Source organism: Ursus arctos, unplaced genomic scaffold (genome assembly GCF_023065955.2).
Source record: "Ursus arctos isolate Adak ecotype North America unplaced genomic scaffold, UrsArc2.0 scaffold_21, whole genome shotgun sequence".
Lineage (NCBI taxonomy): Eukaryota > Metazoa > Chordata > Mammalia > Carnivora > Ursidae > Ursus > Ursus arctos.
The window spans coordinates 10,652,505-10,667,635 of NW_026622886.1; the positions used below are offsets into that span (position 1 = coordinate 10,652,505).

The following is a 15,131-nucleotide window of genomic DNA, read 5'->3' on the forward strand; positions in this document are numbered from 1 at the left end:
TCAATTTTTTAATTTAAACTTAGTCAAGACCCAAAAAGAAAAATAAATATAATTTTTATTTTTTAGTATATCTCCTAATCTGCATGTATTGAAAACAGAATTTTTACACTGAAAAGAAACATGAGACAATCATTAATCATTCAATTAAAAGTAACCATCTTTTTCACTATTCAATGAATTCAAGGAAAATCCTTATCTAACCACAGTGCTAACGTATAAAAATATCACAAATAGATTTTAGAGAATTGGCTGCTGCTCCATCACTCAAGTTTATTCCCCTGCTTATCAAACAAGTAAACCAACAAAAAATTTGAATGCTTATTTCCTCACAGTAATACATTATATAATCACGGTAGTCCTAGAACTGTCAACTTTTCATTCATTTCAATCTCAAAAAAGGCATCATGACACTACAATGTAAAATTTTAAAACTTACCTCCTTCTCCATAAAACAAGAGACCATTATAAAATTTAGTTTCAGCCTGTTTAAAAAAAATTAAAATGATTTTAAAGGTTGCTGTCCTGTTTTTAAATTCCTAGGCTCTCTTAGTTATCCATATTTAATAATAATCTGAGGACTATATCTCATATACAAATCATTTAAATTCAAAAACTGCTTACAAAACAGGTAAATTCAATTTATCTTTAAAGTACCAAAGATATCACTGATACTCAAAGTTATTTAATTTCTTTACCCCTGCCTTTGTCTTTTCTGACCACTCTAATTGTCCTATAGCCTCCCACTAGTTCATGGGAGATAGAAAGCAACCACATAGCATCAAAAAGGTACAGAAAAAAAAGAGGAAGTTTACCAACTTCTACCAGAGTTTTAATGACCCATGGCTAAGAAAATGCAAAGCATATTAAAAATTCAAAGCTTTTTTAAAAAAAATCAGTTATATTTATTCTATCTAGGGACACCTGGCTGGCTCGGTTGGAAGAGCATGTGACTCTTGATCGTGAGTTCAACCCCCATGTTGGGTGTGGAGCCTACTTAAAAAAAAAAAAAAAAAGGTAAAAAATCAATTATATCTAGAAAGCCAGTATATATGGCAGATAACACAGACTCTGAAAGTATAGAGACCCAGACTCAAACAGTTACTACCAGTAAAATGTTAGGCAAGTAACTCTTTAAGCCTGTTTCCTCATCTATTCCTCACGTTATCTGCCTCTCATTCTAAGTATGAACAGGGTTAGTATGGTGTCTGGCACACAGTAAGTACATTCAGTGAATGGTAATCGCTATTATTAGTATTAAACAATTCATTCAACATGCAATAAATCTTTACACTATACATATAAGCCCATATTTGCTTTTATTTTTTTATTTTTATTTTTTTTAAAGATTTTATTTATTTATTCGACAGAGATCGAGACAGCCAGCGAGAGAGGGAACACAAGCAGGGGGAGTGGGAGAGGAAGAAGCAGGCTCACAGCGGAAGAGCCCGACGTGGGGCTCAATCCCACAATGCCAGGATCACACCCTGAGCCGAAGGCAGATGCTCAACCCCTGTGCCACCCAGGCGCCCCACCATATTTGCTTTTAAATCATGTTTTTAATAACTCAAGAGTATAATTACCTCATACTTTAATTTCTTGATTTCACAACAAAGTGCAGCATAAACAGTGATGACTTTGTTCAAGACCTAGTTTCATGAGTAAAAACATAAAATAAAAAGATAAGTTATAGCAGATAAGTTAAGCATTTAAAAAATAGATTTTTAGGTTTAGAAATCTGTACCTTGTTTTCAGTCTTTATGAGTTCCAAAAGGGAAGACTGTTCATAAGGCAAAAGCTATAGAAACAAAGGGAAAGAATCTTTTTAATTTGAAGAAAATCATTGAAATTTTAAATATACAAATTGAGTCTAGCTCTATTCTATTTACACTTGTGTTGGACCCTGTACTTAGCACCAGATGGGGACTGACTGTTAATGGATATAGGATTTCTTTTGGGGGTGGTAAAAATGCTCTTGAGTCTGGTGATGGCCGCACAATTATGTGAATGCACCCAAACCCAAAGAATTATATGATACGTGAATTTCAAGAAAACCGTAACTGAAAAAGTCAATATGTAACTTAGGACAGTGTCTAATACATAATAAATGTTCAGTAAATGTTAATTATTATTTAAGTGGTTAACAGGCTATAGTTTCAAAGATAAAACAAGATAGAATGATTTCAAAATGAAACAGAGCAGGAGTGACTTATTTTTTTTTATTTTATTCATTTATTTGAGACAGAGAGATAGTGAGAGAGCACAAGTGGGTGAAGAGAGGAAGAAGCAGGCCCCCTGTGAGCAGGGAGCCCTACACAAGGCTCAATCCCAGGACCCTGGGACCATGACCTGAGCCGAACGAAGGCAGGCACTTACCTGACTGAGCCACCCAGGCACCCCAGGAGTGACTTATTTTATACATTAAAAAATTACTCCCAGGACACCTGGGTGGCTCATTAGGTTAAGTGTCTGCCTTCAGCTCAGGTCATGATCCCAGGGTCCTGGATCAAGTACTGCATCGGGCTCCTTGCTCAGCAGGGACCCTGCTTCTCCCTCTGCCTGCTGTTGCCCCTGCTTGTGCGCTCGCTCTCTCTGATAAATAAAATAAAAATCTTAAAAAAAAATTACTCCCAGATAAAATTCTACTACTAAAACTAATATTATACTACATGTTAACTGGAACTTAAATAAAAACTTAAAAAAAAAAAATGAAAAAAAAATTACTCCCACATTAAGATACCCTAAATGGTATAAGGGGAAATGATGGAAATCTTCCATGTCTTCATTAGAATATGAGTGACATGGATATATATGTATGACAAAAATTCACTGAACAGTATATTGTAAATCTATGCATTTCACTGTATGTAAAATAATCTCAATAAGGAACAAATAAAGCTTGAATATTCTATTCCAACCCTCTTCATTTCCTTGATGAAAAACAAAGGCTACCTCAGAAGTTTGTGTCATTCATTAAAAAAAAATAAAAAAACATACATCTGCCTGACTTCAAGGTAAGGAAATTAACAATTTTTCTCCAAGTTTCTTTTAGTTCTCTAGATTCCAAATAATAAAAATATACAGTTGACCTTTGAACAACACAGGTTTGAATGGCATGGGTCCATTTACATGCAGGTTTATCTTTTTATAAATACAGTACAGTACTAAAAATGTATTTTCTTTGTGATTTTCTTATATCATTTCCTTTTCTCTAGTTTATTGTAAGAATATAGTATATAATACATATACAAAATATGTTAATCAACTGTTTATATTATTAGCAATGCTCTGGTCAACCGTAAGCTATTAGCTAAGTTTGGGAAGTCTAAAGTTCTATGCAGATTTTCAACTGCATGGGAAGTCAGCACGCCCTAACCTTCACATTATTCAAAGGCCAAATGTATATTCCACTTTTTAAAATTATATTTTCAAGATACAGTATGTCCTTAAAATGCATACATAAATTAAAAATAAAACAAAATCAAACCTTTAATGCTATTGGATCAAGATTGAAATCCCAAACATCACCAATTGAATCATCCAGTGCATCCTCAATTCTTCTCAACTGAGATGTATACTCCTCAAGAAATTTCCCATAATTCTTAAGTTGGACTTCAGCATGAATTTCTAAATTTAAATTTTAAAACAGTATGTAAGGAGTAATAAATTAGAGGACATTTACTTTAAATAATCTCAAAACTCAAAGTAGTTACTAAGCATTTTTAGATGTATTACTTTGGAATGTCTGGACTTCTTGAAAATAAAGTTTCAAAGTTAAACAATAATTCAGCTTTTAATCTTTTCCAAATAATAAAATAATTTTAAAAGCTATAGATGTTAATCATATACAACATTATCACATTTAAACTATAACTTTAAAGTACTATGAAAAAATTACTATCCCAACTACCCCATAAGCTAGGGCTTTTAAACAATCTGAATAATGCCTTAGACAACTCAACATCTTGATTCTATGTTTTAGTCATAAATAACTTTATTGGCCCAAAAAAAAGAGACCTGAATCAAGTCTAAAAATCTGTGTTGTCATAGAAGCAAAATTTAAAAATATAATTCTTAAGTCTCTGTAAACTGTCTAAAAGTACACCTAAATATTGTTTTTAAAACGGTTTTAGACCAGCTTTATCATAATGAATGTTGTTTCTGTAATGCCCAAAATTTACCAAGATATTTTAATTATTTAACTATCATAACAGAGTTGGAAAAGCCAGTAAACAACACTGAGTACAGAATGCTGTGCTTATGCAAAGAGCCCAGATGTCCATCAACAGATGAATGGATAACGAAGATGTGGTATAAATATACAGTGGAATATTATGCAGCCATCAAAAAATTGAAATCTTGCCACTGGTAACGACATGGATAGAACTAGAGGGTACCATGCTAAGCAAAATAAGTCAATCAGAGAAAGACAATTATCATATGATCTCACTGATATGTGGAATTTAAGAAACAAGGCAGAGGATCATAGAAGAGAGGAAAAAATGAAACAAGATGAAACCAAAGAGGGAGACAAACCACAAGAGACTCTTAATCATAGGAAACAAACTGAGGGCTGCTAGAGGGGAGAGGGGTAGAGGGATGAAGTAAATGTGTGATGGACATTGGGAGGGTAGTGTTATAATGTGCACTGGGTGTTATGTAAGACTGATGAATCACACATCTGTACCCCTGACAAATAATACACTGTATGTTAATTAACTGAATTTAAATTTAAAAAAAGAATAGTGTGCTAATATTTACAAATATACACATTAAATAGATAACTGTAAGGAGTCATTGGAATAAACTGGACAAGAAAAGTACGTCTAGTCATCAAAGTTAATAATGAAAGGAAATATTCTACCATACACGTAAGAATTCACTATTCCAAAGGCAGCAAATCCAATTCAGTTTCTTTTATTGATGTGAATATTCAATCGTTGTTGTCTAAAAAAACTAAAATTTTTCTCTCCTCAAATCAGCAATGCAAAGCAATTCTAAGATAAAGTATGTTCTAAGGATAAAGACCTAGCTCCCCAGTCTCCCTTATTTTGCAACTAATGCTCTGAATCGGGTGGGTCAATTCAGTTCATTAAGGCTGCTATCTCGTTATAGCCTTAACCTAAGAAATTTTGGAAGATGGTCTAGATAGGATTCACAGCACAAAAATTAATGAAAACCAGGCACACAGAACGGATGGGAATTCTTCTCTTCCCTAGAGCTTAAATTAAAAAACTGTGCAAGATTCTTGAAATCCCAAATACATGCCTAATTTTTAATTAGATGGGAAATAACCAAAGCAGCATTTAATCAGCAAATGAGTTCTTAATGACAATGCGAGAAAAGAATGCTGGCATTCAGTCTGTTTGGGAAGTCACAGAGTAGTAGGCAAGAGAAAACCTGCAATAACATTAAAGGTCCTTGCTGATAAAATAATGAATAGTTGTAAAAGTTACAATAAAAAGATTTGAAATAAGAAATGCATGGTGATTCCTCAAGAGTAAAATTCCAAAAACCGATTTACAGGCTCATCTCTACATTCTTCGTTATCTTCGTATCCCTAATACCTAGTACAGTTCCTGGTATGGTCTGTTGACTGAATCAGATCATGCTACTCTCAGCTGAACCATTTTCAAAACTAGCAACATATTTTCATTTCAGTTTTTTGAAGATACTAGAGTAGAGGACCTCTGACAATAAAACTTCATACATGACAAGGTGCAGTTCACCTCATAACAGTAAATACAGAATCCTCTCCACAAAAAAGTTAAAGGACTTTGTCATTACCACCAAGATTTTTTTTTAATGCTGCATAAGAGCATTCGGAATGTTATAATTTACGGAATGTTTTATGAAAAACTGCAAACCATCATGATGAATCAAGCTCTGGTTCTCTGAGAGGCTACTAAAACCTAATTACATGTAAGTTTCTACACATGATTCTTTGTAAAGTTAAGCAAAATTCACGTGTAATTTTTAAAAATTACATTCACCTTTTGGGAAAACTGCATTAAAAAAACAAATTCACAACCAGCAGGTCCCAATCTCTCTTATGTCACTTAAATAGATGAATCACTAGAGATAAGAAACAGATTATCAATTTACATTAACCTTAAGTATAGTTTCACTAAAATACTTGGCCTCTAACTTTTGCTGCATGGAACTTAATCTGGTATTTTTTTTTGACTTCTAAGTTCAATATGAAACAATTCTATTTTATGAAGTAAAAGTTGCTTAATTTTTTAAACCTTTCTAGGTGCAATGGAAGCTCTATGACATCCCTGAAAAACACCACTTATAGTAAATAAAAGGCATGGAAGGAGATAAGTTGACATTCGCTTGTTTATTTTTACCATGTGAAGAGCGCTTTTTCCTATCCTGCACGTTGTATGAATATGCAGAAAAAATACTCAAACTTCCAAAAGTTGATTGGAGGCAAAGTAGAAAAACAGGAAAGCGAAAACAGGAACCCGGACCTCTGCCCGTTCTAGAACGGAACGCTCCGCACAGGTGGCGAAAGTCCCCGCGAGGCCAGAGGCCAGGCCGGCTTCGGCTCCCCCGGGCTGCTGGGCCTCCCCGGGCGCGCCCCGCCCCGCCCCGGGCTGCGGACAGCGGACGCCGCTGCTCCGGGCACCGCGGGCTCCAACGGAGAGCCGCCGCCCCAGACGCCAAGCCCTGCCTCGGCTGGCCTGACCCACCGCCACCGGGACCCCAACCCCGAAAGTAACGTTCGAGAGCGCGTGCCTCTCGCACCCCAAGGGGCAGCAAGTGTCCCGAACCGGACGGCTGAGCAGCGACCGCGACGCAGAGCCCTCCCGCAGGAGCGCTGCCGGAGCTGAGGCGGGCCGGGGAGCATCCACCCGCAGCCCTTGCCCTGCAGCTCCCTTACTCTGTGAACCGTCGTCAACGCGGTCGAACTCCCAGTCCGGGGACAGAGTCTCCACCGCCATCACCCCGGCGCCTCCCCCCGTCACAGTACCAACCAGCCTGGGCGACCACGGACGCCTCACCCCGGCGCCTGTCACGGCACGTGACTTCCGGCCCCGGCCCCGCCCCCGCTCGCGAGGGCAGGCTGGGCTCAAGGCCCCAGCGGGCCGCGGGGATTGCTGGGAAAGCGAGTCGGCCGTGGTGGCCGGAGGCGGCCGCTACCTCTGCGGCGGCGCTCGCGGCATCCTCCCGTGGCGACTTGGGCCTCGCCACGGTTCACTGCTCATCTCAAGGCACATCGATGCCTTTGACTTCGCCCTGCTGTCTCCAGGGCATTTTTAATACCCGGGGAGTTGTTCCATCAGTCTAGCCTAAGAAGGGTAAAATTGACGGGGTAGTGGCTTCACAGGAAGGCGTGGTCCTCGAGTGTGTCGCTATCCAGGCGCTTCTTAGAAGAGGCAGGAGTTGAAAACACCCTCCCTGTCACCATCATTGGAGTTCAGGCGTCTCTCCTCTTTCAAGTCCTATGTTGATTGTTCTTGAGAATAAAACGGTGTGTGAGAGGCGGAGTTACTTTACGAACGTTACTTTTCCTAGAGAGGAATTTTACTACTATGCTTACCTTGCGCTCGCCGATCCTCCGCCCCCTCCTCTTAAAAAAGGCAGGGAGAGAAGAAGAAGCGCTATTTAAATGTGTTCTAAAATGCTCCTACCTGCTAACTGGCTTTTCCGCGAGTGGGGATCTGTGTTACCCAGTAATTCTCTGTGTATACAGATATTTGCACAGTAGCGTTCATTGCTGCATGGTTTTAATGCATACTAACAGGAAATGATCTTAATGTCCATCAATAGGGAATAATTACGTAAAGTTTAATACACCCATATTATGAATACTAGATAGCTGTTTTTAATCATGGAATACATCTGTAGAGACGGGGAAACTGACAAAGTAGTTGCAGAATAATGTGTATTTGTGATTACATTTATATTCATGTAAACGTGTTTGTGCATATGGGCGTGTAAATGCATAGAAAGGGAAATCGCACTAAACAGAACAGTGGTCAACTGGGAAAGAGTATGTGATGGCAATTAAAAAGTGGATTTTCAAGGGTTTTTTTATGTCTCTATGTATTTTTTTAATCTTTAACAATGAGATCTTATTAAAGTCTTATTTCTGTGATCTTAAAAAGGACCAAAAATAACAAAATCAAAGCAGGTAAAAGGTCTCTAGAAGAGCGTTTCCTGAGACCTGTGGATCTGCAGTAGGTCAAATATTTGAGTGCCCACTAGATACCAGGCACCATGCTAGACATAGAGATTATTATGGGAAAAAAAAACCAGTAAAACACAAACAGACAAAAAAGGTGGACCCCACCCAAGTGATGCTTGCAGTCTTAGTGGGCATTGTAGAGAGGGAAAAAATGAACTCGAAAATAACAGTAACATCAGTGCCTTCTGGCTGACAACCTTTTTCCCTTTACTTTCTATATGATTGTGAGTTCAACTTGCTGTACTCTTCACATTTGTATTCATCACTGTAATTAATCTCCCAATTACAATTAATCTCCCACTGTGATACATTGAAATTACAGGTCAGAGAAATTTGAATATGCAAATGCGTTAATCTATTAAAGTTAATAAATCAGTGACGAGTGTCACGCTATAATCACAGTTTCTACAGCCAAATTGTCTAAGTCCAAATCATAGCTCTATCACTTACTAGCCATGTGACTTGGGGCCAAGTAATTCAACCTCTGCCTTGATTTCCTCAGTTTTAAAATGGGAATGATAGGGCGCCTGGGTAGCGCAGTCGTTAAGCGTCTGCCTTCGGCTCAGGGCGTGATCCTGGCGTTCCAGGATCGAGTCCCACATCAGGCTCCTCGGCTGGGAGCCTGCTTCTTCCTCTCCCACTCCCCTGCTGTGTTCCCTCTCTCGCTGGCTGTCTCTCTGTCACATAAATAAAATAAAATCTTTAAAAAAAGTAAAATAAAATAAAATGGGAATGATAATAGTAAACACATCATGGGATTATTATGAGGACTAATTTAGTTTATGCGTGTAAGAGGGATAGAACAATGCCAACCGCATACAATATGTGTTTGCTATTTGAATCATTGTAACTTTATTTTTTAAACAAATCTTAGGAATTGCCTGTCTTGATCTTACATACTTTTAAATCAAATTCCAGGGCCTAGAATTTCAAATTTTATTAGAGAATTACAAGTTAGATGTGAAATATAAAGTATATTCACTATAAACTGAAATGGGTTCTCTGAAAGTTATTTATTACAGCAGATGTCCTATATTTTTGAGGCCTAGTCTACAGAAGGCAAATAATCATTTTGAGGAATTAAATATCCTTTCTACTGTTCCTCATTCTTAACAGGACTGTCTGAAAGGTTGGCTTGGAAATAGAAGGGGAAAATTTTTATATAGATAACGTTGTACTATTTTGAGAACCTCCAAAAACTTTAGAACAGCTGCCCATAGAAGGTTCTTGCAGGAGTCCTTGCCTTTAACGCTTAAACTCGCAACTCGAGTACCAGTTTATTCCATACCAGAACACTTTTTATATATTATAGAGCTAAGGTCTTGGTGAACTTGTTTCTTAATATACATTCAAAATATGTTTCCAACAATAGGAAGTCTATGGTAATAACTCACTAAAGACATTTCACTTAATAATTCATCACAGAGTCCTATGTGACCTGTCAAAAAGATTGCGAATGTGTGAATTCATGTATTTCCCTTTTTCTAAGATTTTATTTATTTATTTGACAGAGAGTACACATGAGCAGGGGGAGCGAGCAGGGGGAGCTTCAGGCAGAGGGAAAGGGAGAAGCAGGCTCCCCAGGGAGCAGAGAACCTGACAACATGGGGCTTGATCCCAGGACCTGGGGACTGCAACCCCAGCTGAAGGCAGACGCTTAACCGACTGAGCCACCCAGGTGCCCCAATTCATATATTTCTTTACGAAAGAATCCCTCACCTGGGCAATTACTGTAGTCCTGTGACAGATCTTCTCTTTCCATTGTCCACACTGTCCTCCAAGTGCAGTTCTCAAAACCTATCTGATCAGGTTATGCCCCACTTTAAATCCATTGCCCTTGGTCTGAAGTTTTCACTTCATAAGATGGAATGCAAGGCTTCTTTTAATCTGCCTTTTGATTATTCTCTAAATTTTCTGCCTCTTCTATTCCCTTTTCTACACCTACTTTTTTCTGCTGGAATGCCAAACCATTTGCAGTTTCTCAAACAGGTCCTGCTGCTTCTAGTATATGTAAAGGACTTAAAATGCTTCCTGGCACGTTGTAAATGCAAGATAAGTGCTGCTATTATCTTTACTATCACTCCTGATCCCTGCTTTACTTTTTTTTTTCCCCCCCACCTCATTGTTCCAAATTTCTACTCCATCACATTGGTCAGAACTTAATGAGCTGCCCCCCCCACCACCACCACCTGCAGGTGAGCCTGGGAAAGGCAGTCTTTGAGTTGGGTGGCCATGCATCTAATTAAAAAATGGTTTTTAGGAGTGCCTTGGTGGCTCAGTTGGTTGAGTGTCTGACTCTTGTTTTCAGTTAGGGTCGTGATCTTAGAGGGTAGTGAGATAGAGCCCCACGATGGACTCCATGCTGGGCATTCTCTCTCTTCCTTTCCCTCTCCAAAAGAAGGTTTTTATTAGAGGGAGAAAGGAAAAATGTATCATGGAAAGCCATTAGTTTCTGATGTAAAAGTTAATGTCTGAACTGAATTTTGACAATATTGCCACTCCCTTGTTTAAAATACTGTCAGTGGCTTACAACTGTGCTTACAATAAAAATAGCATCTATGGAAAAAGCCTTCATCGTCTTCAGCCTCTTTCTTTTTTGCTTATTATGATCGAATCATATTGGTCTTTTAGTTCCTCCAACAAACCAAGCTCTTTTCCACATGAAGTACTTCACACATACTGTGCCCACTTTTTGCCTGGAAAGTTCCACCCCCATTGGCTAACTACCACTTATCTTTCATATCTCAGATTAAATGTCACTTCCTTAGTGAAGACATTCCTGACTACACGGTCCCAAGTAGGTATCTTTTGTATTCTCTCTCTCTCTCTCTCTAATATATATATATATAGATAGATAGATAGATAGATAGATATAGATATAGATATAGATATAGATATATATAGATATAGATATATCTATATATATATATATCTTTCCTTTGTAGCTCTTATCAAAATTTTTTATCATTTAATTATTTGGAGTTTACTTGTTTAAAGCCTATTTCTCCTGCTAGACTATAAGCTCTATGAACATCCAAACTGTGTCTCTTTGATAAAGTTCAATGCTAAGTACAGTGCTTGGTACATAGATGATAAGTATATATTTGTTAAAAGAATAAACTAATAATTGTCATTTTTTCCATCACTCTGTAATAAATATTCATTTTACAGGACAATTATTTCCTCTTAGTTCTTCAGTGGATGGCATTGTTAAAGAATCTATAAGTATAAAAAAATAATTTAATAAAATATTGTATGTATATATTTCTATGTAAGTGATGATCTACAAAGTAGATAATAATTTAAAAAGCATACCTTAGCGGATGCGTGGGTGGCTCAGTTGGTTAAGCATCTGCCTTCAGCTCAGGTCATGATCCCAGGGTCCTGGGATTGAGGCCCACATCGGGCTCCTTGCTGAGCAAGGAGTCTGCTTCTCCCTCTGCCTGCTGCTCCCCCTGCTTGTGCTTTCTCTCTCTGATAAATAAATAAATAAAATCTTTTGAAAAAAAAGCAGACCTTAGAAAAATCTTATAATTAGCATGTTAAAGTAATTGATAAGAACACATTTAGAAATGGACAGCCATAAAGTAGTCAAGTAAACCTACTTGCAGTTAAAAACTAAGAAGAGTAGACAAAGTATAGTAATAACTTTAAAAGATCTGAAAGATAATAAAATCAGACAGAAAAGCACAGGAAAATGACTCAGAATTCTGAATGTACTCAGACTTCATTGGTAAGAATTATGAGTTTGTGGTTTTCTGCCTGACAGTGTCCCTCACCCCTTCAAGTCAAGAAATGAAACGCTGTCATACTGGCTCAAAGTGGCAGCAAACTAAGTTCAGGATTGTTGAAAGAGAAACTGGAAATTTGGGGGAGCATCCTGAAACCAGGGACCCACAGAGGGGATGAGATTCAAAATCTAAGTGTAAACATTGCCCAGATCCCTGATTAACCACCAAACTACCTGCACAGCGCCTGCTGAAATCACAATCAAGAGTCCTTAAAAACACCTGCACTGGGTGAGCGGCGTGCTTGCTGTCCTTTGATGCATATTTTCCCCACCAGATGTGCACCCTGGGTAGGAAAAAGCTGAAGCCCTGTGGGTTCAAGATGGAATAGAACGGAAGTTGGGCTGGCAGAGCAGCTTGAAATTTAGAACAGAAAACTGATAATCAAGGGAATTGCTAAGGAGGTGAACCCCACAAACTGAGCCAAATGCTGGCCAAACCATTGTCTAAATGAATTGAACAGAAATATAAGCTGCTGTCCTCTGCAGGGTTTGAGTCCAAGAAAATTCGCTTTTTTCTAGATAAAAATCCCCTGGGGCGCCTGGGTGGCATAGTCAGTTAAGTGACTGACTCTTGGTTTCAGCTCAGGTCCTGATCTCAGGGTCATGAGATGGAGCCCTGGGTTAGACTCTGTGCTCAGTGTGGAGTTTGCTGGAGACTCTCTCTCCCTCTCCCCCTCTCTCTGCCCCTCCTGCTCATTCTCTCTCTCTCTCTCTCAAATAAACAAGTAAATCTTTAAAAAAAATAATCAATCAAAACCCCAATAGTTTTCTTAAGAATGTCACAGAATCTAGAATGTCTGTGAATCAGCTTTTTTTCTTTTCTTTTCTTTCTTTCTCTTTCTTTCTTTCTTTCTTTCTTTCTTTCTTTCTTTCTTTTCTTTCTTGTGAGCAATAAAATTTAATTAACCAAAATCTGACAGAATAGAAAGAAACAATAGATGTAATTATATGGAAATTTTAATACTTCGCTCAGTATTTGATAAAATAGAATATAGGAGAATAAAGAATTGAACAATACTCTCCACCAACTTGTCTTAGATGATATTTATAAAACATTCTACACAACAACAGCAAAACAGACATTTGTTCAAGTATACAAAGAATACTCAGCAAGATAGGCCATATGCTAGGCCATAAAACAAATCTCAATGCATTTTAATGGACTGAAATGTGATGGTTATATTCTCTGACTGCAATGGAATCATACAGAAATCAATACCAGAAGAATCTCAAAATCCCTGGAAAATCCCAAAACTTGAGCACAAATCTCTAGGGCATTTTGCAGAATGAAGAAAATCTACAAAGTTATATATTATGCGATTCCATTTGTTTGACGGTCTTGAAAAGATAAAACCACAGTGACAGAGAACAGAGCAGAGAGTGTCAGGGTGAGAAGGGGTGGTTGGTTAGCCAGGACTGCAAAGGGACAGGGCAGTTTTGGGGTGGGGAATAGAATGGTTCTGTATCCCGACGGCTGTGTTACTTACATGAATCTTTACATGCATAAAAATTCATAGAACCGTACGGCAAAAATGAAATCAATTTTACTGTATGTTAATTAAAAACATGTAGTGGTGGGATTGACCTTCACGTGCAATTTGGCTTCAGAATTCAAATGACATCAGGTCTTTTTTTTTTTTTTAAAGATTTTTATTTATTTATTTGACAGAGATAGAGACAGCCAGCGAGAGAGGGAACACAAGCAGGGGGAGTAGGAGAGGAAGAAGCAGGCTCACAGCAGAAGAGCCCGACGTGGGGCTCAATCCCAGATCGCCGGGATCACGCCCTGAGCCGAAGGCAGACGCTTAACCGCTATGCCACCCAGGCGCCCCAAATGACATCAGGTCTTGGATTGTCACTATTTCTTTTCTCTCTCTTCCGTAATTTTTGCTACATTCTTTAGGTTCCATAAGGTAGCCCTTGGTAGCTTCAGGTTCACATGATCACAATACCAAAAGTGATAAAAAGGGCACACTTAACTGATAGCTCAAACAGGAGTCCTAGAATTAGGTCTTGCTGGCGGCCTTCATTAGCCTTACTAGGTTCTTGCGCACAATTTGAATGGATCATTGTCATTAAGGGGGTGGGAGAGATGTACTGATTGGCTTAGTGTAGGTCATATGCTCCATCCCTGGATCCCAGTGGGGTAAGGGAGAAAGAAACTTCATAGGAACCACAAGGCCTAAGATGAGGAAAAGCAGATCCTCACATGGAAAGGAGGATACTGTTATCCTAAGAAGTAGATTTTGGATGTAAGTCAAAAAAGCAATACATAGTTGGTACACCAACCAGTCACTTGGTCATTTGTAGTCAAGCAGATCACACTGCTGCTATTGACCAGGACTAGAGCAAATAACTATTTAATTATTACAATAGTATGGTTTTGGTTTTTTTTTGGTTAGTGTTTGAGTGGGTTTTAAAAAAAATCATCCTTTCGAATCTTTATATTTTATGGCTCTCTTGTAAGAATTTTGTTTTTTAAGCAATCTGACAATCTCTGTCTCTTAATAAAGTGTTTAGTCCATTTTCATTTACTGCAATTACTGGTATATTTATACTTAAAACTAACATTTTACTAATTTCCTTCTATTTGTTTCCAAGCTATTCCATATTTCTTTCTCTCTCCTTCCTTGCCTTCTTTTCAATTGATTTTTAAAAATCATTCTATATGTTACCTTGATAATTTTACATTCTGTTAACTTGGTAGTTACATATTGTCATTATATATAGTTGTTAGGGTTTTCTGTATATAGTATCATGTCTTTTGCAAATAGTGACAATTTTACTTCTTCCTTACCAATTTGGATACCTTTTATTTCCTCTTCTTGCCTGATTACTGCACCTTGGACTTCCAGTAGTATGTTGAATGTAAGTGGGGGGAGTAGACATCCTTGTCTTTCTCCTTATCTTAGAGGAAAAGCTTAGAGTTTTTTACCATTGAGTATAATGTTAGCTGCGGGTTTTTTCATATATGGCCTTTATTGTATTGAGGCATATTCCCTTTAAACCCACTTTGTTGAAAGTTTTTGTCATGAATGGATGCTGTATTTTGTCAAATGCTTTTTCTGCATCTATTTGAGATGATCATATGGGTTTTATCCTTCTTCTTGTTAATGTAATGTATCACATTGATTGATTTGCAAATAC

General features: G+C 37.9%; 1 protein-coding gene across 1 annotated transcript in view; it reads right to left on the reverse strand.

Moving 5' to 3' along the window:
- The window catches only part of WASHC4 (WASH complex subunit 4), a 58,069-nt gene extending 51,027 nt beyond the window's left edge, over positions 1–7,042 (reverse strand). The window contains exons 1-5 of the mRNA XM_026499761.4: positions 6,887–7,042; positions 3,485–3,624; positions 1,742–1,795; positions 1,581–1,646; positions 437–482 (exon numbers count right to left, since the gene is read on the reverse strand). Of these exons, the coding sequence (XP_026355546.1) occupies positions 437–482; positions 1,581–1,646; positions 1,742–1,795; positions 3,485–3,624; positions 6,887–6,947 (367 nt within the window). The 5' untranslated portion in view covers positions 6,948–7,042. The remainder of the gene's footprint in view (positions 1–436; positions 483–1,580; positions 1,647–1,741; positions 1,796–3,484; positions 3,625–6,886) is intronic.
- Positions 7,043–15,131: the final 8,089 nt, after the last annotated feature.